This window comes from Heterocephalus glaber, unplaced genomic scaffold (assembly GCF_053883595.1).
Source record: "Heterocephalus glaber isolate CG9 unplaced genomic scaffold, H.glaber_assembly_v1.0 deba00000621, whole genome shotgun sequence".
In the NCBI taxonomy this organism is placed as follows: Eukaryota; Metazoa; Chordata; class Mammalia; order Rodentia; family Bathyergidae; genus Heterocephalus; species Heterocephalus glaber.
In genome coordinates, this window is record NW_028258153.1 from 19,087,841 (window position 1) to 19,113,316 (window position 25,476).

The 25,476-nt window shown below is 45.4% G+C and overlaps 1 protein-coding gene across 5 annotated transcripts in view; it reads right to left on the reverse strand.

Annotated features, from left to right (window-relative positions):
* The window catches only part of Nrp2 (neuropilin 2), a 112,619-nt gene that overhangs the window by 59,400 nt on the left and 27,743 nt on the right, over positions 1-25,476 (reverse strand). For all 5 annotated transcript variants that reach the window (XM_004851163.4, XM_004851162.4, XM_087206261.1 and 2 more), the window contains exons 3-7: positions 19,563-19,744; positions 13,672-13,902; positions 12,477-12,632; positions 10,697-10,866; positions 8,695-8,850 (exon numbers count right to left, since the gene is read on the reverse strand). In XM_004851163.4, the coding sequence (XP_004851220.1) occupies positions 8,695-8,850; positions 10,697-10,866; positions 12,477-12,632; positions 13,672-13,902; positions 19,563-19,744 (895 nt within the window). The remainder of the gene's footprint in view (positions 1-8,694; positions 8,851-10,696; positions 10,867-12,476; positions 12,633-13,671; positions 13,903-19,562; positions 19,745-25,476) is intronic.

Consider the following 25,476-nt stretch of genomic DNA (forward strand, 5'->3'; position numbering starts at 1 on the left):
GCAGCTCATGTGGAACCTCATTCTGAGGTTCCAATTTGCTTACTCTCCTCCCACAGCAGGATCAAATAAAGACTCTTTGCAACTCGGCTTTGAGCTACTCTGCATGTTTCTGAGTCTAGTTCCTCACTGGTTTCTGGTTTGCACTTGACCTTGTGTTCAGGTCTGCCCTCTGTGCTGCAGACCCTCTGGTGAAGGAATAGCACCTTTCTTAGAATTTCCACACAGCTGCTTCTCTCAGTATGGCAGAGGGGACCAAAGCAAACCCAAAGCAACCCAACCCACCACTGAATCGGGAACCAGGATCTGCTGATATTAGCTCAAAAGGTGGACAAATATCTCCTCTCGAGGTGCCCATTTCCCTCTCTGGTGAGTGAGCAGACTCCATGGGTTCATCTGTCCTCTCGCTCTCTCATCTCTCTTCACAGAGTTTCTGGGGTTTGTTCGAATGGCTCCGAGAGTGTCCACTTTATATCACATGTGATGCTGAAGTGAACACAAACTTGTAGAAAAGGACATTTTAGTTACCTGTTGTCCCTTATAGCCTAAGTGTTCTTGTAAACAAGTCCTGTAGATTTTTAATACACTTCAGATAGTGCCCAGAATGCACAGTGAGTGCCCCATTCAAAGAAGACATACCTTGTTGATATGTTGGCTCAATAACAGTTCAAATTATTAATAACCGTGAGTAATGAATAACATCGCCTCAGTCCTCACAGATTGTCTTTCACTCAAAGATATCAAAGTGCAGTTTATGAAAATCCATTTTAATGAAATATTAAGCAGTTTCTATTTCTCCTGACCCAATAGATTTACAAGGTCTCTGTTTTTCTCCCTGCATACCTCCTATTTATAGATGGTAAATGCTATCATATATTATACATCTTTATGACTTTCTCAATGCTTCTGTGGTTTTAGAATCACCTTTCATATATTTTTCTGATCAAATTCCCTGAGATGAATTCTTGGCTTCCAGTCTGGGTGTTGCAAGGTAAAGGGTTGTATGCACAGGAAACGATGCCAGGAAATTGGTTTTATTCCCTATTCTCTGCCAACTCACTGAATGACTACAGGCAAATCAATAAACCTTAGATACTTTGGTTTCTCCTTCAGGAAAATAAAGTCAATAATAGGCTTGCAGATAGGCATTAAGTTTACCAGCCCTCTCACCCTCTCTGCTGGCTCCAATACCTGCACAAGAGCCAGGCCAAATGCTGGAGTAGAAGCCAAGTCACAAGTAACAAATGGGCCTTTAGAAAACTGGGAAGGTTCAAGTTCAAAAACCCCATTGAGTCCAAAGCTCCACCTTGAGACCAAAAACTTTCAGGTTGTAACTCTGAAGTGAGACGTGCATAAAGCTTAGAAGAACCAGCAGATTGTTGACATATATTAAATCCAGATAGGCATATATAAAAAATGATGATTGAATTTTAACATCTGCATTAAAAGCTGGAAGCTGGAGTTGATATACCTTTTCATAGATTTAAAAAAAGATATTAATATGGTTGCTTTACTATCCAAAAGAAAACAAGGAGTATGTTCAAGGTGACCCTACCTTTCTGGGGATAGTGGTGATCATGTTGTAATTATTCAATGTGTGCATGCATATGTTATTTCTTTAAAAAGAAGCTATGTTGAACAAAAGATTTCTTCAAATGCATCTCTCCAAACCAAGTTGAAAAAATAAATCTGGGCACAAAGTGGTTCATATAATCCATTTGGTCCCTCACTGAATTCTAAACATAATCCAACAATTTCCAATTGATTCCGGAGACCTTTGTTTTATTTTCAGCAAGACCGAATCTGAAAACCAGCAGCATTTCATGGATTTTCTGATTTGCACCTCGCGGGGAGGGGGGCATCTGCCAAGCAAACCGGCTGCTCTCTGACATCCCAGTGTGGTCCTCATCTACCTCCCACCCCAAGGAAAAGATAATCGGTATGTGTTGACCATGCCCGTGGGTCCAAAAGGCTTAGACTGTACGGACTATACAAACCAGTGTAAAATAAAAATGTGTTTCTTATATATAAGATAAGAAGAATCTCTGGAGCAAGCATCACTGACGTTTTTTGAGGTCATCTTTCTTGTGTCTTGCCCAGGTTTAGTCATGGCCACCTCTCGTTTGCTGATCCTCCTTATGACTCTGAAGAACACACTGACTCTGCCCCTGCTGAGAACAGTTCGAGCTGCAGCCTGCCTACCCTGGCTCTGCCTGGCCTCAGTCCCTTTCCCATCCCCCATTAATCTTTGCTATCAGCATCCAGATGTCCGGGACAGGATAGATGTCACGTGTCATCATGTCTGCTGCTGGCGCCAAAGTCTTTGGGCTCCTTGGAGCAGAGATGCTGCACAGGGCCAGGCATCGCATGGCTGTTTAACCTTCCTAAATGACGAGGGCCCTTCGGTGGGCAGACAGGTGTCACCTTCACGTGCTGTGGCCAATTTGAGTAGGGCTTCTGTATTCCACCTGCACATGCCTGTCTCTTTACTACCCGTGGTGTGACCTACTGTCTCTTTCTATCTTTCTCTCAATATCTGGACTCCTCCAGCTCCAGGGACTGGGAAGAAGGCAGAAAACATTTTCAAAGACAACACTGTGCTGGAGCTCTGAGGTAGAAATTGTACATGAGATGTTCTTCGCCTTTTTAAAAAAATAAATATTTCTCTCCAGTAATAAATGTTTCATTGCATCCAAAGTTCTCCTTTACAGTCGACTTGGCACAGACAGTCAAGGAGGAGGAGAACAAAGCAGGCAAAAAGGAAGGGTGGTGGGAATGGTGGGCAGAAACCGGGGAAGCCACTGTCACCAAATGCGTCTCAGAAATAACTGCCACTCATCTTGGTGTCAGACCAAGAGCCTGTCCTTCCCCTCCCACCCCCTTCCTTGCCTCTTCTCTGAAACCAGCCATCGGATCTGAACACAAAAATAAATTGTTAATCAATGCATGCCATCCTGTTTAATTAATTTGTTGTACCAAACAGGGAAGGTGGGGGCAGGGGGCTGTTGCACTGGGAGAAAATGATGCTAAGGTAATGGGCTTTTTTTCCTCCCTGTTTGTAAATCATGATCCTGATATTTCTCTCTTCAAACTCCCCCTTGAAGACTACAAAGAAATTTTTAAAAGCTGCCTTCATTCTAGTGGATGTGGGAATTTAGCCAGATAGAATCAGAAGGTGTGTGTGTGTGTGTGTGTGTGTGTGTATGTGTGAGGGACAGACATGAGAGAGAGGGAGGGAGGGAGGAAAGGAGAAAGAGGGAGAGGGAGGGAGAGGGAAAGAGAGAGAGGGAGAGGGAGAGGGAGACAGAGAGAGAGAGAGAGAGACGGAGAGAGGGTAGGCACAGGGCAAGGCAAAGAGGCTCCCTAACAACCACTTGCTCATTTATGACGATGATGACCTTTGCTCTCGTTCTCCTTTACTTTAGGGCTGGTTTTGTCATCAGACAGAGGGGCAGGCAGTCCTTTCTGGGGTAGAGTGGAGGTGGGTGGGATGTGCACGTCCCCATCTGTGAGTGCCTTGTGGGCCACTAGATTTAATGCAGGATTATGTTACCCCCATGGAGACGCTGATCCCTGGAACACAGCCTACTAACACGATTAGGGTTTCAGGATCTGAGACAGGAAAGCATCAGGGAGAACAGGGGAAAAGGGCAGCTCAGGGACCGGCGCTGGAGAAGAGGTGGGTTGGGGAACAGCGTGACATCAAAGCCATGAGCAGGCTGAAAAGTAACAGCCCTGTCCTCCAGAAAATCTGGAGGGAGAAACATGGCCCCACCACACCCAAACACCTCCCTAACACTGATATTTGGCGGAGTGATTGTATCCCTAAGATAAGAACGAGGCTAGTATGGATGGAATTTATCTAAGGCAGCTCAAGTGCAGGCCTGCCCAAAGGTCTAGATGACTTATCATGCTCTTTTAGACCTCTGGTTTTAGAAGAGGCAGAGAAGTATCCCATGGGGCCCTGTTCCTCTTTTTTTTTTTTTTTTTTTGGTGCTGGGGATTGAACTCGGGACCTTTCGATTGCGAGGCAGGTGGTGGAACCACAGAGCTAAATCCCCAGGTCCCTGTTCCTCTTTAAAATGACAAGTTGCTTCTGCTCAAAGAGCTCTGTGGGTGTAATGTACTGACTGCCTCTGGAAAGCCTTCCATCCACAGATCTCCAGGTGCCCTGGGTGGATGGAGTCACCAAGGCCTGAGGCTGGGAAGGAAAATGTCCCCGGTCACAAGTGTATCATCTCTGAAGATCTGAAGGAGATGGGGCTTTCTCCTAACTCTAGCCAGATGATTTGGGGGTTTGGTTTTCAGACACGACACTCTCCTTCCAAGTCTCTGATTTTAAAATGATTTGTTTTAATTTAGAAAATAAATATAGGACAGAGGAGTTTTGAAGTGGGGTGTTTATTTGTTTTGAAGGGATGTGGCCAAATCAAACAAATAGCAACTTCTTTCAACTCTGCATCCTCATGACTGCAGTGGAGCCCAAACCCCACAATGCTGAGCCCAGAGTGCTAAGCCGTGCTGTCCAAGTACCACTCCCCTCCAGGGCTCCTTTAGAAGCCGGGTCTTCCAGGAAGAACCCGCCTCTGGGCCCTTAGAGTGAACAACTGGGAAGCCCACGGGGTGCAAGACGAGGAGCAAGGCTGGGACAGACTGTTGAGAACACCAACTACTGACTTCTCACTAGGACTCCACAATTTCTCTGTCCCTGTCAAGTTGCTTGGTCTCTGAGACTTTTCATCCACAGCCTGTGAAATTCTGAAGGAGTAAGTCAGCGCCAAAGTGGTCACTGAGTCCCTTGGAGGGCAACACTGTGTTAACACCATGAGTTTAGAGCAGTGATGGCGAGCCTTTTAGAGCTTTCAATGATACCAACAGCCCACTGTGGCACACGTGTCATAGGCTCACCACTGCTGGCTCAGAGCAAGCATTCCTACCACTTATTGTGGGGGTAATTCTGAAAGCTCATGGGCCCAAGTCTTTTCTTTATGTTCACTCTTCCATTCTCAATCTGTCCATCAGGGCGTACAGATTCTCCTTTGGTCTCTAACTTGTTTCCAAATAGATGAGAACAGCTTAGTAACACTGTGACTAAGTGCAAGGTAACCTGAGCTATGTCAACAAAGGAGCTGCCCACATTGACCAAATAAGGAAGAATTCTGCTTAGACTTGTAAGGGGAATAGCCTGGGTCTCACTATCCTGACACCAGTCCTGTCTCCATTCCTCAGGCCCAGACTCTCCCTCAAGTGCAGCCTTAAGGGATGAGAATCTCAGAGGAGGCAGGACTTTGACAAGGCCCCAGTGCCCCACGAACCTCTTGGGCTATGTATACACAACTGTGCCCGAAATTACACAAGCATACATGAACATTCTACCACTGTACTGGGTACATTCTTTCTATGTCTGGGACATTCCTCATACATCTGGTAAAACCAAAAGCAGTAGTTGCTGCTGTGGTTTCTGAAGAATTCTATGTGAAGCAATTTGTATCATCTAAGAGCGCACATGGGCTGGAGATGGGTTCCATCAAGTGGGTGAGTGCTCTGCCTTGTGGTTAAGCCATAAATATACATAAGGAGGACCTGCCCTATACGAAAATCATAGGTCTCATATTTATGGCATGTGGAACTGGGGAAGGATTGGGGATGTCCTGTGCATATGGCCTCCATAACTGTGCCGTATTTTTCCAAAAAGATGCTTGAAATCCCCCAGCAACAGCCTGACTGATTTTCTCATAGGCAAACTCATGAATACCTGTTGGATGGAAAGAGACTAGGAAGGAGGGAAGCTGGAGAAGAATTCCTTAGTTTTTCTTACTTCCTGACAGTGAGAAGAAAGTCATTTCCCCACAGAGTCAGACTTCACCTCACCCAGCATGGGTCCAAATTGCAAATATTGTTTTGCAAGGATATAACACAGCCATCCCTCACCACTTCTAGAACTCATTAATCTTGTTTTTCTCTGATTTTCCCCATTCCCTTGTCTCTGATACACTGCACTGGTGTAGACTGCAACTAGGGAACTGAAATTGAGTTTCCAAATTTCGGCCCCAAATGTCACTCCCTGTGTGCTGGAAAGAAGTTTGCAAACCTTCTGAGCTTCTGAGCTGGCTGCTGAGCTGCTGCATCTCTTTCTGCTCTGCTTTTTCCTTAGGTCCTGCTGTCTGAATTTTGCTTTTAAGCCCACCACTTAGCACCAGATAGCTTGGCACAGTGCCCATTGTCCAGAGGCCACAAAGAGAAACTCAGCAGTAGTAACAGCACAGATGAAACCTTCTCCCACTGCCCCAAGTCTCCTCTCCACTCTGCTTCCCCGTTCATGGCATCAAATCAAACTGCGGTAGACTTGACAAATCTATTTGGCATGGTTCACGCAACTATTTCAACCCCAACAGCCTGAGGAGCTGTGCAGATGCACCATGAACAGTGTGGAATCTGCACATTAAACACAGATATCTGGGGGGAGATCTGCTAATGAATGGGCAGCGGGAGCACCCTTGCAGGGGCTGATGGGCAAGTCCTGCTGGCCACCCCCACAAGCGCAGTAGGATGGGAGCTGAGGAGCCGGGCAATGTCTAATCAGCAGGCTTTCCATTTCCCTGCCTATTAAGTACCAGGAAGATGCATTTCTAATGGGGGCTTTGCCTCTGCCTTGTTCCCTTTATTTGCGGAAGACTAATTCTCTAAAACAAAAACTAAAACTGCAAGTTACTCGGTTGGTTACTTGGGGAAAGAAATTGAGCCAAGGGTGGGAGGAGGAGGCAAGAAGAGAAAATGTATTCAGTAGGAAACGTGGAGAGGGATGATGCTAAAGACCAGAAAGCTAAATTCAGTTCTCAGGAATATCTTCCCTGCAGAATGGATACCAGGGATAAAGCGAGGGAGGACAGCATTCTATCAAAATGTGCAGTGCTAAGGTATTTCCAAAAGCAGATTTCCTACAAATGGCGTTTTAAATAGCAGGCCGGTGCATCTGTGTCCTTTTAAAATCGGCTTATTCTACAGTATCCCTCTGGCCAGGGCTGCTTAGTCATTGAGCCCGGTCAGGGAGACAGTCAGGTGAGCCTCATTCCTCTTCCCTAGGGCCAACCCTGCTCAGCAGCTGGCACTGGCCCACTGACTGAGCTGCTGGGTTCCACCGATTTCTTATCAAAAGGCCAGGTGGAGAGAGAAGGTACAAGTGGGGTGGAATGAGGACACTCAGCCCCAGATCTCCCCGAACCCATTCTGCTTGCTGTTCCCCACTGATGTCTGGCAACCTTTCTTGAAACCGAGTCAATGGGAAATCAGACCAGGCCCACACGTCAAGGTGGGGTGTCTTTCCATTGCTAAGTACCTCACTTTCCCTCCTGGGGAAATGGAGAAATCGTGTGTGTGTGTGTGTGTGTGTGTGAGAGAGAGAGAGAGAGAGAGAGAGAGAGAGACACAGACAGACAGACAAACGGACAGAGACAGAGAGACCTGGTAATATCTAGAAAGCACAATCTTCACATGAATGTTGCCATGTTACTATGGTGATTTTAATGAAAAAAAAACACACCCACTCCTTTAAAAACTCACATTTCCTAAATAAGACTGCCAACATTAAAGTTCAGTATTTTCTAGGTCTAAGGCTTCCAGTTGTATCAGCAGTTGTAGAACAATCTGCCTTGGGGCAATGACAGGAGCTGAGCAGACTCCCTTTTGCAAATGCTCTTTGGCCACACATACCTTATTTTGTTAATTCAGAACCCAACAGCCCAAGGCCTGGTGGAACTGTAGCACTAAAGAGGAAGAGACCCTTCTGCTCACTCCCAGTTCCCTTCCAGGAAAGGACAAGCAGCCTCTGGGAATCCCCAGGACATCACATGCCTTCCTAACCCAAGACTCAGCCACAGTCTATAGGGGCCACACAGCCTGTGCTCTTATCTCATCCCCATCCCTACCCAGGTGACACACTAGCTGCTTCCAACAAGCCTTCTCCATGCCCAGTGTGTGGTACAACCAGCATGTCATCAGCAGCAGACCCAGAATGCCATGCGTCTTAAGAAAGCTGAGTGCCAGACACTTGTCCCTATGGACAACAAAAGCCCCATATCCGCAGACCACACGTTCCAGTGCTGCAGACACTGAGGGCACCAGCCGAGAGCATTCAATGCCTCGCTGCTAGACGTGATTGCTGGTTCAGATCCCAGCCCCGACGAACTGAAGTACGCCTCATTATTTATTGTCCTCTTTTTTCTCTGAGACATTGTGATTCCCTCTCAGGATTTGTGCCCTTTCATTTCCAGACCTCCGTAACTCCTGAACTGCAGCTTCATGTGGTTTTGTGATTGTTAACCCAGCATGGGGAAGGGACTCAGGCCATAAATGCTCAATGAGTGCTGTGTGGGAAGACATGGACGAGGAATACATTTCCCCCTTCATTTGTAGTCAGAGAGCACTCTGCAAGCTCTCGCTCTTTCTCTCTCTTGCTCTCTCTATCTCTCTGCTGTGCAACTTGCAACAGCAGCCAGACTGTAAGGGAAATGGTGTTTTCCAATTGCTTTAGCATAAGAAAGAAGATTTTCAGGGTCAGTGTCCCTGGCCTCCAACAATTATTTGAGCCTCAATAAACAAGGCCTTCTCTCCTGTGTGTGTGGGATCAACTTGGAGCTCCCCTTGTCTCATCCCTCCTGTACCTGTCCAGCTTGCCTTGGAGGTAGGAAAATGATTTACCTTGTGGTTCTTGCCATGTCGGTATACCATCCAGTCTTCACCATTAGTGCTGACCTCCAGCTTATAGGATTTGACATAGTAGCCATTCTGGGTCTCCCTGGAAATTGCACCCTGTGTTGCAATTGCTGTGAGCATGGTTAGAAAGCGCAGGTCCACCTGGGAAGAGAGGAAGGGGATCATCACTCTCAAGAGGAGGCAGCGTCTGGCTTTTTTCTATAAAAAACACCACTGTCATACTTAGCTCATGATCGGGTCTGTGTTTCACGATTTGTATTGGTAATTAGTATCCGTTTGCAATTCCATTGGACAATTAAACTCAACTTACTTGACACTAAATTGAACATTTTGAAAATATAACTTCATTATTTTTCTTTCTTTTTCCTGTTTTGCAAATGTGAATGGCCAGTATTCAGTTTCTCCTAACCATTGAGCATCTAGAATTATGATCTCTCCTTATTTAAGTATGGCCTGCTTTGGACTGAGAAAGCAGATGCCATTCTAAAGCAGCAATGAATAGCTAAATCCACTCTGCTCCAATCCAGTCTAATTCAATCCAATTCACTTGTAATGCCCTGGTTGCAAAAGTCACAGCTCATAGCTGCCTCCCATCCCCATGCTCCCTTGCTCTATTGTGTCTTTAGCTGCTCAGGTCACCAAGGGGTCAAAGGGCATGCAGAGCCTGCCCAAGCAATTAGGCTTATGCACCAAGTCCTAACCTTTTACTCTCCAGGGAGGATGGCCAACATTTTGAGGTGCCTCCTTTTTTACAGTGCAAACCCATTTGGAAATTGCTGGATGTTTTTCCTTTGCTGGCCATGGTGTTTCTTAATGGCAGCCTCCATGTGGCCAAAATTTAGCCCCTGAACATGGGTGAACCTCAATTTGGCAGTCACTGACTGGTACACAGCGTGTCCACAGCCTTATGAAGCATTCAAAAGGAGTGTGCAGTGCCATCTACTTAAATGAGAGACAGGTGGATAGCAATAGGAAAGTATGTGATTAAGGACCAAAATTAGGGAGTATAATTAATGGGCTGCCAATGACAAAGGAGAACTTTCTGGAAACTTTGTAAGATAAAAGAAATTTTGGAGAGGCAGAGAGGAAGACAGTGACAAATGGCCTTAGGGTTGTGTTGTTGGAGACTCTTGGGCTCCCTAGAGTTCATAAGTGATCTTTCTCCCTTTCTTGCACTATGCTTCTTAGATCAGAGGTCACCATGTCACATTAGAGCTATGACAGGCTTGTCAATGGGTCACACGCCTGTCTGTGTGTGTCATAAAAGCAGATGTTGCTCTGGTATAGGACTAGCAGTTTGCTAGCAATCCAGCCAGGCTCCATCTCCCTGTTTACTTCTTCCCAGGGGACGAGAACTGGACCCGTCTGCAGTGCAGGAAGATTACTCAACATGAGCTGCAAGACTTGTTCAGAAAGAAAGCAAACAATAGTCTGAAAAGACACTGCAGAGCATCTGGGCGACTTGAGTTTCGTTCCCCGCAGTGACATTTTCCCATGTGTTCTTCTAGTAGCTTTGTGCAAAACCTTCCTGGCAGGGCTCCCTCCAAATAGCAAAGATCAGGAGAAGTTGCCATATTCAGCTGCCACCCAACAAGCCTACCCTCAGGAAAATGCTTCCCCCATCTCTGATGCCCCTCCTGTGCCAAGAACAAGGAAGATCAGCAACCATATATGAATGTTCCTTGGATACTGATAGGGCAAACAGTATCCTGGCCAAACAATTCTCCTAAACCTGTTCGTTACCAGGGGTAAGGATACCCAGCCCCCACCTTTACTTATCAATTTATCCTTACACACAGCACAGTGCCTGGCACAATCTTTTTGTGCTTGGTATGCATTCTTGTTAGGATGATGAATGACTGAATGGGCTTCTCAAGTACACTGTGCTGTTTTCCTTGTGTTCCCTGTCCACTTTAGCTGAAGGGCCATTCTACTGCTGCATCAGGACACACACACTCAGCACAACCCCTGATATCTGAGGAAGTACCTGGAGATACTCCTTGTTGGAATCCAAATTGGGGGTCCAGCCATTGTCATCACCGTGGAGCCTGCTTTGTTGAGGGGTCCACCTTCCATCAGAATAGGTTGATGAGGCAGTGATCTGTTCATTTGCAATTCGGCCAGACTCCATTCCCAGAGGGACATTGCACTGAAAATCTGGGAAGTGGAGATGGTCAGGGTAGAGTTAGGTGATTCAGCCTCATACTCTTGGGACCCTCCCACCCGACGCTGCTTCCTTCAAGGGACAAGTCCTTGCAGGCACTCCCTTATCTGAAAGACTAACTATGGGCTCACATTTTAAAAACAACCCTAGCAACTCACAGAGCTTGACAACCCCTCTGGGTCTGCAAGAAACTAAGTTGGATCTAAAAGAAATTAGGTGATAGATAAATAAGAATCATCATACAAATTAAAAATACAATCTAAAACACAAGAACTGATATCCCTGGAGGCTATGGATGCTCCCTGATGCCAGATGCACCGTGGCTGCCATACAAGTAGTTGAGCGGTAGACTTGGCAATTTGGGTGGGCTGCTTAGTCATGGGAAGACAGCTTTACCCATAAACACCTGGGAGGCACTTCTGCATCTCTCTTTCACCCAACTGTCTCTTGAGTTATGGCACAGAAGATAGACATTCCAAGTACTTATGCCTGTCTCTGGGAGAACTCTCCAGGAGCACATGCATGTCACACCCTATTCCCCTGCACCACCTGCCTGGGCAAACAGACCCAGAAGTCACTCACTCTGGCCTTAGTGCCACCTGTTCAACTGCTATTCTTCCCTGGATGCTGTGGACACTGGTCAAATATTTGTGTATGCATGTGCTCCAGCAATTTTTTCCCAGTATCAGACTTACTCTTGGGCTCTGTGACTGGCCATTTGCAGAACCTGCTATAATTAGCCATACTAATTTTTAAATTTTGCTTTTAAATCATATAACTTCCATGAGCTCTTACATAAAAACATGAAATCTAAACCGAGAGAAGAATCCAGAAACTTTCCTGCAGGTTAGGCTGCCATGGAAAGTTAAATTGGTGATGAGCTGTCTACACCTGTGGTAGGATTTCTTCAGCTGTCAAGATCCTTCAAGTGCTTCTTTTTTCCTTAAAGAGATCATTTGGGCTTCTGAGTAGAAATGGCAGTACATTTGAAGCACATGGCCAGGAACAGTGGATTTGAAGATTGGGTTCAGGGCCAGAGACTGATGGCCTACACTGAAAGTTCCATGACAGCAGGGGCCAGAGCAACAGTTTTTAATGCCTCACACAGTGCCTAGCCTATTTAGAAGGTCCTAGAGTCCCAGCGGTTGTATTGTCTGGCCAAGGAAACTCAACCCAAGGCCAGAGATGTTTAGTATCCAAATACATATACAAAGAGAGAACTTTAAAATGCCTGTTTTGTGACACTGGCCTCTGAGGGTTGGAGAGGGATAAAAATGGTCCCAGACTCAAACATCTTAGCTCCTATGTAGATTATCCTAACTTGGAATATGTATGTGTATGTACATATATATATATACATACATATATATGTATGTATGTGTGTGTGTGTGTGTGTGTGTGTGTATATATATATTTGGTTTTTTTTGGAATGAGTACCTAAATGGACACTGGTTCTTTTCTCAGTAATATCTGCCTGTTAAGAGGATGTAGCTTCCATTCCTTGAGCTCAAATACCATAGCAAATCCTGTAGGGTTCTGTCTCTGTCCCCAGAAGTCTGCCCTGTATACCCCTACAGCTCTGATGCCCTCATCTGCGACTCACTCTCTAGTGGTTCTTGGTGCACCAGGTAGTAACGCGCAGAGAAGCCGTCCTTGGCCACTGCCATGTCCGTATGAAAGGTCAGGGACAGGATCCCTGTCGATGAGCGGAGTTCAGAGGGTGTTTTGGTCCCACAGTACTTGCCAATCAGGGGGCCAACTGGACACAGAAGACAAAGACAGTGCAGAGGAAATGGAAACATCAAACTTGATTTTCAGTACATTCTCCTGTCCCATCACTGCGTGTCATCCCATTGCTTTGCATGCATGGACATAAAAACCAAAGATGTGCTTTAAGAACAATGTCTAGTGGTTTTTCTGAACATTAAAAAGTACTCTGATGAGCTGGCTTCATTCTGTTCTTACAGCCCTGGGAGATAGACCAGAAAGCTATCATTACAATCCCATCCTTCAGAAGAAGAAATTGAGTTCCAGAGGGGTTATGATGTGATGTTTCCTTGTTCACACTACTAGGAAATAGCACAGTGGGACCCAAACTTTAGCTTCCTGATTAAATCTTATGCTTTTCCCAGGAGATGAAATTGTTCTTGCTTAGTCATCAAGTCTCTCTTCTATTAGAAAATGGTTAGAATAACTGCAAAAGTGAACGACTCATTTCCTTTCCAATACTGACTATACCCAAGGTTCTCAGACTTCTCGTGGCTTTGAGTGATGCACTTTTAAGCATCTACTCCTATATTAATAATAACATTCTAGGGCTGGGGATTTAGCTCAGTGGTGCCACCGCCTGCCTCACAAGTGCAAGATCCTGAGTTCGATCCCCGGTACACATGCCCCCTCGCCAAAAACATTCTAGTAATAATAATGATGGTGATAGCAGCCAGCTTACACAGCTAAATCAAAGATAAGTAGTTAAGTAGCTTTCTGAGGCTGTACAGGATTCGAGCCCAGTCTGTCTGGCTCTAGAGTCCTTGGCCACTGAGTCACTTTCTATCCTGACAACTTGGTGTGAAAAAAGACATTACCCAAAGGACTTTCCATCTTTCAGTCTAAAGAAAATATCTCCAAGAAAACAGACCACATTCCTATAATTTCTCTCAAACCAATCCTTGGAGGAAAAAAAGAGAAAGTCATTATGGCTCCCATGAGAGCCTTTGTTCTCCTTTCTTGTAATTACTAAAGCAATTCACAGACAAAGGCCAAGAAACTCAGTGCCTCATGACAGTGACATCACTTACCATGTGGAATGCCATCCCAGATGTCCAGCCAATCATATTTGCAGTCTCCCTCTCCCACCTGCAAAGGGTCATGCTCCAGGTCAAAGGTCAGGAACTGCAGGATGATCTCCATCTTGGGTTTGGCCAGGATGGTAAAAGTGCAGTCCAAGTTATGTGGGTACTTTTCAGGAAACCCAGGAGATTCGATGGTCCCATTGGGGCTGGTGAAGTTTTTAGAGCAATCTTCAGAGCCTGTGTACCAAAGAGAGCTGCAGCATTAGGAACAAGGCTTTCTTTGCTGCCCTTGTTTCATGGGTTATTTAAATGTTTGGGCCCAAATCCCCCTACTCATGAGGTTTTTGTTTTCACTCAAGGGCCCCTGGAGCAAAGAACATACTCTCCTTCTCTGCATTTCAAGCCCTCAAGCCAGTCCCTCTTTAGGATGGAAGTTAGGGAGACTCAGCAAGCTTGCTCTACATATTAGGGTAAGAGCAGCAACTGAGGAATGGAGGGATAGGAGAGTGGAGAGACGAGAGAGGACGAAAGAGAGGGAAAGAGAGAGCGATCGATCTTGCAAAGAGGAACAGAGTCTTCTTTCTCAGTTACTCAGCTGCTCACTCCAGAAATGTAAATTATTTCAGTCCTTAAGGAAGGCTTGCTGGTTGCCAGCAGGGAAAACAATGTTACCCCTTATTTACTGCTGACCTCAACACTAGCCCCCGTTGTACACAGCCAACTAAGCGGCCCTTCTGCCTCCAAGACCCAAGGTGCCTCAGGGGAGGGGCAAAGGGGAGCTTGGGTCTCATTCATGTCATGACTATACTAAAACGAGCGGCTCTGTAATGGCCAGACAATTAACAATCAACGTTTTTTAGCCGGTGGATCACAGTGGGGGCCCGGGATGTTAAAGGCCGCTCCAGCACCAAGTTTGGAAAAATGCAGCAGCGTACTGACATTTGGAAGGCTTCTGGTTCCTTTGTGGTGGAGATGGCCTTGTTTCTCTCCCAAGCTCTGTGTCTACTTTCTGGGGACGCTTAGGGGTGTTCTGGTTAAACGCGGCACTCCTTCTCAGCCTGGTGCAAGCTCGGACAGCAGCAGGAGCTCCTAAGAGGATTACAGCCACCATATCTCCCGCTGCCTCTAGGTGGAGTGCTGTTAAAAGAGCCCTTGTGCTTCACCCAGCCACCACTTGTCAAAGCCGAACCCTGCAAAGATCCTGGGTATACAGAGACTCAGACTCCCGGACCCAGAGATAGGCACAGAGCAAGAACGGGCACAAGTTAAGGCAGCTGACGTAAATGCTGCATTTGGTACGTTCAGATTTTAAAATAAGAAAAGGAAGCAGGATTTATGAGGAGGATAATAGATATTCTAAGCACGAAAGAAAAAAAAAACCACAGAAATTCTCAATAAGCCAGGTGTTTACTGGCAGAAAGTATCCTCTGGGGTTCGAGCTGAAATATAACTATGTGATGTCAATACGTCAATCTTAACCTGCAGAGATGTCTTTATCTGCAGGTCCTAGAGCAGGCCCCTCTGCAAGTCTCTTTATTGATGTTTTCTGGAAAGTGGCAAATGTCTGACTTGGAAAAGGTGGCGTGCAAATAAGTGAGGAGGGGGCAGACAGGACAGGAACTGATTTTCTTTTTTTTTTTTTTTTCCCTTTGGTACTGGGGATTGAACTCAGGACCTTGCGCTTGCAAGGCAGGCAGGCGCAGTGTCACTGAACTAAATCCCTGGCCCCATGGACAGGAAATCCCAATATCCCCCACCTATCCATCTGCTGTCTCCTCTGTTCTCCCATGCTGCACCTCAGCAGCGTGAGAACTGCTGACACAAGGCAGGAGCGAACCTTCATGGGTTCTTTAGAAGCTCTAAGTGCAGCATCCTGGAGGCTCTATGCTCCATCATTCAGAGGGCTGGCAGTGGCAGGGCAGGACCAGAGATGTGAGAGGGCAGCCAGGCCCGGAGGGAAGAGAAGGGTGCGCCCCCCCCAGTGTTTACCATTGGGCCTCAAAGTCCAGAGGGCCTCCTCAGTGGCCTGGGATGATGCAATTTGACAAAGCCAAGCCAGCTGGCAGGTCTTCAGGGGGCCAAGAGGAATTTTGAAAAGGTTATAGAGTTTGTGGCTGCTATGCAGCCTTCTCCACATGGGCCACTTAGGAAGCCTCACATAGGGCTGGGTGGAAATTAACTCTCTATTCACGACTGGCCTGAGAGCTAGAAAAGGCATCTTGACATTTTCTCTTAGAGTTTGTCCTATTGTCATTCCCTCAGAAGGCAAGAGAATCTTTACCTCTCCCCTGTGAGTAGGAAATTCAGGGTGGGCTCTTCCTTTGGTCCCTCTCATTGGTGGGGACAAAGGCTTCCATAATGGCTATCTGGTGAGTCTGGGTCAGGCCTGGAGAATGTGAGATTCTAAACCATCTGCAGTTTCCAGGGTCCTGAGTCCTGCTTTGCTAGAAGGAATTTTTTTAGCCTTGGATACTGAAGGGCAAATTGTTATATTCGTCAGGAAAATTTTTTCCGATTTTTTCATTTTTATGCAGAAAAATCAAGCTTGTCTATTAAGACCATATATTTGTTTTTAACTGCATCAGAGTCAAAACATTAGAAAGACAGCTGATTATCCAGTGTGGAGAAGAAAGCCCAGAAAAAAAAAGATAAACCCTGAGTCTCGAAGAAATCTGTGTAATCCAAGATCTGTTTCTGTGATTTGTTATAAGGATAAAGTCTAAAAAAATAACTCAGTCAATAAATACTTAGGTCCACTCAATGCTTTCTCACAGAAGCTGGAGAATTTGGGTTGCAGTGAATGATTTCATAACAAAGAACTCTGGTGTGGAAAAATGACCACTATGTGTTCTCCCACTGTAAATTTTATAGTAACTGCAATTGGAAGAAGAATCTACACATATAAAGATATGAAAACATGGTGGTTTTATGCAAAGCTGGCCTTGGCTTGACTACAGAAGGTGAACTTGGCTCCTAATTTAGAGGGTGAGGGCAGTAGATGCTTCAGGTTTTCTCTGTCTGTGAATGACCTTAGAAACTGCAGTTTCAGAAATGTCACTGGGCACTAGGAAAGAAAACTTGATCTTGAACTCTATTCAGAGGAACATCAGAACAAACGAAACCCAAAACATATTGCCACTGTTTCCAATGTTACTTTTGAAATTACTTAAGGATTCCTCTCTCTACTCTGCTGAGGATTGGGTGACTTGACGTCTTCTGAGTCTGTGACTTGCTTTGGCTTACCTTTTATTGGTGGATGGTCTGGTAATGCAGAGGATCTTTTATACTTCATGTACGCAAACAGGAACCTTCCACTCCAGCCACATGTCGCCTGTCTGTCTCTGCATTGTGGCTTCATATCACTCAGTGTAACTCTGCTGCACAGCCTTGCCAAAGAAAGGCTGCCACAGCCCTGTGTGCGGCTGCTTGTGTATCTGTGTTTACAGTTTCCCCCTGCTTTCTTTTTATGAATCTGACTAGCAAACATAGCTGTGTTTGTTTGGATTTCTTCAGCAAGTCCACCCATTTCTTTCATGTTCTGTGGATGACGTAAACTTTGTATATTTTCCCTCAGGACTGCAACCGTGGAAACATGGGTACAAGAAGTGGCACCTGGAAGAATGCTCATCTTTCTAAACTTTTTAGTTTTGGGTTTTGCATCTTCGTGCATGTATGAGTTTTATACACAGTTCTCTTTCACGCTGAGAGCTGCCCTTCCAGATGGGCACAATGGCAGGTTTGAGTGGCCCTGAGAAGGCTCCTATGCTGTCATCTTTCATTCATGTTTTCAGAAGCGTGGCTGCGGGCAGGGCTGTTCCTGCAACAGTTTCTTCTAAAGGCAACCACAGTCCTTGGAGCAGGTGCTCCCTGCCAAGTCATCTACCTTCCTTGGCTGGCACCATTGTTTCTTGGCAGTTCACAGACTTGTTGCTTCCTTCAAAATTCTACTTCAGCATGTCATCCAAACAGCCGTGTTGAATTATGATATCCTCTTGTGTGTTTTATCTTTTAATATCCTCCTTTTGAATGTGCATGATGGATAGAGTTACTATTCCCTTATTCGGTGGTGTTCTGGAGAATGTGGCACTGTGCCTTGTGAAATGCTAACTTGGGAGACAGGAGACTGGAAGTGAGGTGAGCTTTCATGGCTGCTCACACTTATTCTGATTTCCTTTGGGCAGCTCCCTGGAAGATCTTGTTTGGGCTGCTTCCCTTTCATGGTCAGGACAGTGGAGGCAAGTGATAAATTTGGCACTAGGGATCTTGCCAAGTGATAGACTCTAGAGAGCCCCTTGATTGTTCCCATTTTCATAACCATAGCATGTTAATTGTACCTTCACCTAGCACTTACTCATTTCCCTCAATTTACATATGTTCATCCAGCAACATCAACTATGCATATGCTGGGGACTGAGGGTTTACACACTTTTGTTCCCCACTAGAAGAGGTTTACCCTTACACTGGTTTTTGTTTTTTTCTTTTGTACCGGGGATTGAACTCAGGACCTTGGGCTTACAGGGAAGGCGGCAGAACCACTGAGCTAAATCCCCAGCTCTAACACTGTTTTATTCGTTCTCTCTCCCCTCTCTGCACTGTTCCTTCTAGGGCATGTCCCACCAGTGCTGGTGGCATTGATCTAGATTTTGCACAGGCCTCAAGGCATGTGGATCAAGCTACTAAGGGCCCTCATCCCAGTCCCAAGCTTCACACACACACATCTTCAGTACCCTATGACTTCACTGTGGCCCAAAGCATGAAAATTCATGACAGATGGACAATCTTGAGACTTGCATCCCCTGACAGCCTAGGTTCCCACACTGGCATGACACAGTTCTGATGACTCTCCCCTTCATTTAATTCCATCCTCTCAGGCCAATCTGACAAATATTTAGACAGAGTGGATATAAAAAGTGCTTTCAGCAGCTACTAGTTCCTTTCAAGAGCTGTTTAATGAAAACGAAAATATATATGAATAGTTCCCCTCACACTGAACTCAACAGGCGCCGGCTGTGGGCCTCTCGATGACAGGGCTGACAACTTCCCCTTCAACCAGACTCCACTGCGAGTTGTAAAACTCAGGCTGCTGCAGAGGAGAGGCCCTTGGAGATGAAGCTTCTGCAGTGGGGAAGTGGGGAGCAGGCAGGACCAGAGAGAACTGGAGGACATGGCTCCCTCAGCCAGCCTCAGGATACTGAGTGCCACCCATCAGAGAGCACATGCTGCTCAGGGAGCAGCGTGTGAATGTAAGTCTGGTGTTCTCAGTCATAGAAATACACACTGGCGCATATGCTCAGTCCTAGAGGAATCTAAGGAGAACCTACTGAAATCAAGCAGTCAATGTCTCTGCCCTCTTCTGCTATCTTGTTGCTATCTTCTGTATCGCTAGTGCAGAGCAGTAAGGGACTGATGGGCAGAGGTGGTAGGATGGATGGCCAAGAAAAATTTCTAAGAGCCATATTTTAATTGAAAAGCTATAGGGTGACCCCATTTAGGGGACTGTGGTGAGATCTTTAGAGACTCTAAACAATGAAAAGATCATGTCCTCTAGCCCCTTGCAACTACAAATAAAGTCAACATTAAACCAGGAAATAATTGAGAAGAAGTTCTACCAAATTTTTCTTTTTCCCAAGAAGATTAGTTTGATTAAAAAAAAAAATACAAAAATCAGATTCTTTCCAAAAGCTTTTTTTTCCATGTATTTGGAGCTCCCAACTCTCTGGTGCTTAGTTTGCTCCCTCAGGTCACATCATGGCCTGAGCCACCTTTCAATCTCAGGGCACCTCAGGTACAGCTTGAGCCTCTGGATGAAGCTACAGTCCTTCCCACCCATCACTCCCCTCCGTATCCCACCTTCTCTAAGACGCTCATGTCCCCACTCTACTAAGGGCCACACTGACCTGTCTTGAAGATCTCATAGCGCAGGGAGAAGCCTGCCCCCTGTCGGGCATAGTCGGATGTGAACTTGATGTAGAGCATGGAGCCCGAGGAGATGATGGTGGGTGGGGCAATGTTCCCACAGTGCTTGCCTAGGAGGTCTGCAGACTCGCTGTCTCCATCCCGAATCTCAATGAAGTCATACCTACATGGGGATGGAGAAAGTGACACAGACGAGCAAAGATCAGCCTGAGCAGAGAAAGACATCTCTTCCAGCTCCAACCACTTGCAGCCGGTCAGGTGTTTCAGAATGATAAACAAAGAACATCTCTCTTGCCTGTGTCAAAGGCAAACAGATGCAGGAAGTTGCACTGCTGGGTTAAAGTCACACATCAGTGACACATGAGTGCATGGGCAGGACACCTTATCTCTTGTTTACATAAGAGCAGCAGTGTCATTCAAAGATCTTAAAACACTGTTTCCTTCTTTCCCTAACACCATTTTTATTTCCATTATGATCTATCTGAACCTTAGTTTCTCCTTCTTAGCTCTGTGTCACCACAAGTTACCCCCTAACCCCTTTAGCACCAATGTCCTCGTCTGTAAGACGAGAAGAAAAATATCCACTCCAGAAGTTTGGGATGGAGATAGAATAAAAATATATATGCAATATGTATGCTGCAGAGTTTTCAGAAATATTTATTTTCCTGTGCCCCCCCATTTCAATTTCCTCCTGGGTCATTCTCTCTTATCTTCGATTGAGAGTGTCAAAGACTCCCCATGCCACTGGGCCACCTCACTCCCTGAGATGACTCTGCAAAGTTCATTTCAGCAGCATCGAGTCAACAACACATTTGAAAAAGGAACCAGCACATATTAAACAAGGCAATAAAAACCATTCTCCAAAAGCAGGGGTGAAGCCCTGAGGACCCCCGTCTATGTGCACACAACTATTAGTCACAGGAAGAGGTGGGGTGGGCTGCCCTCCTTGAGCCAAGGCCTGTGCTCCTTTCCGACAGAGCAGGGGCAGTAGTCTTAGCCAGGTTCACGGGCTGCCGCGCACACACAGGGTCCTACTTTATTTTGACAGACACCCACTTGTCCACCATGGCACATGCTCTGGCAGTCCTCACTGTGCCCTGCCTGTGCTCCTTTCTAGGATCTGAGTTGATACCTTTGTCACAACTGCTGTGGTGGGAAACTTCTCCACCAGCTCCCTTCAAATTGCTGGCCACTGTGCTATTGTTTACCAAAACCATCCATCTCCCTTGCCTTCCATTCCCTGGGTTTATTTTGCATCAACCTGTTAAAGCAACACTTAAGAAATCTCTTCCTCATGAGTGGAGAGAGGGGCCAGAATGTGCCCCCGGGGGTGTGCCTGCGGCTCTGTGACACACGGGTGTCTGTGGGAGCTGGCTGTCTGCAGAAGTGGCTGATGTGAAGTGGAGTGGCCTGAGGCCTCACTTCAGCCCGTGGGAGCCGTATTTCAGATTCCTCAACCACTTCCAATAAATAGGCCTGTGAAGGAAGAATGAGGAGTGGACCAGGAGTTGTTCATTCTTGAGGGCTGGGCTTGTGCAGCTCAAAGAAGGGCTGCAGCTGATTCCAGTCTGTGGAAGTTGAGCTGGATTGCGGGGCAGGCTGAGAAGGCCTGGGTGGGGGAATCTGCTCAGGTCTGGGATTTCGGTGTCGGAGGTGGTAGATTTCCTTGTTTCCAAATCAAAAGTGAAAAGATGCTGAGTTTGCTCTCAGGGGAAACTTCCCAGGCCTTCTGGAAAACCCCTCCTCGATATTCCCACCCTGAGGTAAACACAGCAGACAAGCAGTCCCTCTCCAGGAGCAATCGAGAGGCTGCACCTGTGTGCACCTGTATTCATTAACCGGGCAGCCCAGCTTACCTGGAGGCGGCGTGCTGGGCTCTGGGCATCAGAGTCCCAGTCCCGGAAGTAGACAGAGCTAGGTTTGGATCAAGCTTGATCACACTTTAGCTGACTCTCAGGAATGGGGAGAATAAGAGTAAAACAGGGATACTAGGACTTTTCTCCTACGGGTGTTGTGAGATTTACCTGACTGAGTCTAATCTGTGTATAGTGTTACTACTTTGGCATAAGAAATTTAACTGCAGTTTGTTGTATTTTCACACCCACTTTACAGGCTGAGTGACTTACCCCACAAGAAAGAGCAAATGAGCAGAGGTACAATATAAGCAGGGATGTAAATCTGTCAAACATTTTGGAAGGCATTTTTGGCAAAATGTGATAGAAGTTAATATGTACCTAGCCTTTAATCCAGTGGTTCTTCTGCTGGAAAGTTTTCCTAAGAAAATAATCAGGCAATTGTGCCAAGATGTATTTGCATCTTTGGGCATACATTAAAAAAAAAAAAGTAAAGGGTAAGGAGATGCTTTGTTTATAAATAGCAGGATATCAAAAACTCAACCCTATGGGGCAAGTAAATCAATTTTGGTAAACTGTATTTATGAAATGAAATATTCTGCTGCTATAGTCAATGGTGCTGTAAATCTAGAATTTTCACTTTTATGGAAAAAATGTTCATGGCATACTGTTAACTTAAAAAGGTAGTTTTTTTTTTTTGGTACCAGGGATCAAACTCAGGACCTTGTGCTTGCGAGGCAGGCATGGTGACACTGAGCTAAATCCCCAGCCCCTAAAAAGGTAGGTTTTTTAGAAGAATGTTTTATAATATATACATTTATTTCCTGTCTGAAAGACTACCTGCTAAAATATTAACAGTGGTGAGACAGATACATGGATGGTGGGATAATTGGTAATTTTTACTTTCTTCTTTGTTTCCCTCTATTATCTAACTTGCTCATGATAAGCCTACATTTCTTTAGGAAGCCAAAAGTATATAAAGTAAAGTTACTTTTCTGAAGTCTCTCTTTTCAAAGTAGAATCGCCAAGACAAGTAAGCTCTGAAGGTTTATCAAATGAGGAAGTAAATCATCATCATCACATACCTGTAGTGAGGATCAGAGGACACAGGGCATGTCCAGATACCTAGAATAGTGTTGGGGACATGGCCCGCCCTCAATAAATAGTTTTGTTTTGTTTTTGGTATTGGGAATCGAACTTGGGTCCTTGTCCTTGCAAGGCAGGCCACAGAACCACTGAGCTAAATCCCCAGCCCCAATAGTTTTTAAAAAATATTGTAACTAGTCTTTGGGTTAAGAATTCCATTAGGAAGGACAAAGAGATTCCCTGCCCCCATATGGGCTTGTTCCTCAGAAGTGGTTGGCTAATCAGCCACGGAGTCATTTAGGGAATTAACGAAACCAGCCAAGAGGCGGGATTCCCACAAATTCCATTGCTGCAAGCTTGCCTCAATTTACTCAATGTATATACCACCCCCAATCCAGTCTTTTAATGTGGCCACCAACAAATATATCCTTCTATATCTACATACACATAGAGTGAAGAGATGTTTTTTTGAAAAAAGGTTCCTTTAATTCAGTCATATTATAAGTTCTTTCTCTGAGCTTGTTAGTTAAAGGACCCCTCTGGAGAAGCCTTTTGTGAAGCAAATAATCAGCCCTTTCTTGAACTTCTTAGAAAAATGGATTTTCTTATCAGGTTGGCTTGGGGGAAAAGCAACTCAGAGTTACAATCGAGCTTAGGTGGCTGAACTCCCCTTTCCTTCCAGTATCCTGGTTCTGCCCTGTGGACAAGCCCCACTTAACCACATGGCCTTCTGGCTGGGCTTTTTATATAAAGGGCACACTCCAAATGACATGCTGACTTCATACAGAATGTGTCATTTCCCTCCCGCGTGACTGACTCATTTGGGGAAATTTTTTATTATTAAGGATTTGCTACAGCTGGAGTAAATCTCCTTAGAAATTTCCGTGTTGTCAGGTTCATTTGTGAAGAGGCTTAGGAAGTTTGTGGCCTCGGAATAACTATGGCTTTGCAACCCGCATTGAATCTCCAGGGTTTGTTTGGTGGAAAGAATCTGGGGTACAGATTCAGCACTCACCCCAAGGACAGCCAAGTAGGGTAACTTAAAAAGCTGCTCATATCACAACATGGTATTCATTTTTCCTGAAGGCAACACAAACAAGCTAAGGGATGTATTAACTACCGTGTTTGCATTTCATTATGCATAATCTCTCTCAAATGAAAAATTCCTTTCAAAGCTTTAATACTACCTCTTATTATTTTATTTATTTATTTTTTCCTGAGCTGGAGTAGCCATCTCTACTCTCGGTTCTTTTCTCTCTAAAATGGTTTCCTGAGTACCTCCTTACTTTTCACCAGAGATTCTGACAGCTGCATGTGGAGCATTTGTCTAGAGAATGTTTTCTCTACTTTCTTTCTCAACCTCAAAATCTTAATTTCTTCTTCCCAAACCCACATCTGGGGTGTGGGAATCTTGACAGTGGAATTAATTTTGAAAGTACACAGGAGAGATATGAACAAGCAGTAATTTCATCTCTTGCTCTCATCACTGGGCAAACATGAAAAGAGGCTGCCTGGTGTCCTAACTCTATCCGTACCTGACTCTTCCCAGCAGGGTCTTCTGCCTGTGTTGGAAAATCCCCCATGCTGAGCCCTTCCCTCAGTGCAGGATGACATCTAGCCCCAGAGAACGTCCACCATTATGGATGGGCACAAAGTGAGTGTGATAGGACTTCTACACTGGAGTGCTCAGGTCCTCTAAGTCAGAATACTGTGCCCATTCTTTGGGATTTGGGTCTACACATGAAAAGGCTGGTGCCCGAGTCTGGAAGTCAAAACCTTTGTCAGCCAGGCAATGCATCCTTTCATGCTGCTTGTCTCATAGGATGGTTATGGCATTTTGTAGACAGCAAGCTCTTTCCTGCCCCTAGGCCTTTGTACTTGCTCTTTCCTCTACCTGCATTACCCTTTGTTTGCTTTGTCTGTGGCTGTTTCTCATCCTTCAGTCCTAAGTGCAAATGTCACCTCCTCAGAGAAGTGTGCACTGACCACCCTATTTCAGATGATATGCTCCTCTTCTTTATCTCACTGTATTCTTGTTCCTTAACTATTACTATAATCTAGAAAGTTCTTGCCAATATACCGTGCATGGTTTATGATCTGTCTCCTGCACTCGTGAGCACCACAGGGGTAATGACTTTGCCTTTTTGCTGCTGGATTTATAATATTTGTTGGCACCTGGCACTGAGGGGGGAATCACTGTTAGTTGAGTGAATCAATGAATAAGGGACTTGCGGTGGGTGCTGCATGTTTGGGAAGATGCTTGCCAGCATGACACTTTTTCAAAGAGTTTAATGGGTTGGTCCACATTAGATCCTCTGCCGTTGGCCCCAACACACTCCCTGAGCTATTCTGGTTGTGTCTGAAAACCAAAATGTTGCCTCCTGACACAAAAACATGAAATATAACATTTTGTGGGGAAGAAACATCTCAAATCATGCTGACAGCATTTTCACTATTAGTGGCAAACAAATCAACTATAATTAAAATGCTGTCAAAGTGATTTGAGATTTTTCTCACACTTTCAAAGTTCCATATTTCATGAGTAGATTATCCAGGCCTGAGAATTTACCACCTCCTGGAGTGCCTTTCTTCCAGGAAGCTCAAAGACGGCTACCAACGCTGTCTTATTAATCCTTACATTAAAACCTGCAGGGAGAATCGAAGGGAAAGCCAGCATTGCCGCATACAACTCCCCAACTCCCCAGTGAAGATGCTGCCTGCAGAAGGGGGAGGTTGGGGATTGGGCTGCAGAACATTAAGGCCTCTGGTCAGCTCAGGCTCCCTGAAGCTCGGGCTCAGTATGCACACCCAGTCTTTATGGAGAAATCTGCTTGTTGTCAGGTCACATTCTTTTTAAGAAATAAATTTCATTTCCTTGAATTTCTCCCTTTCATTGGTACCACTCATTTCATAAGAAGCTAGTGCAACAACGGAAAGCTATTACATGTTAATGAGT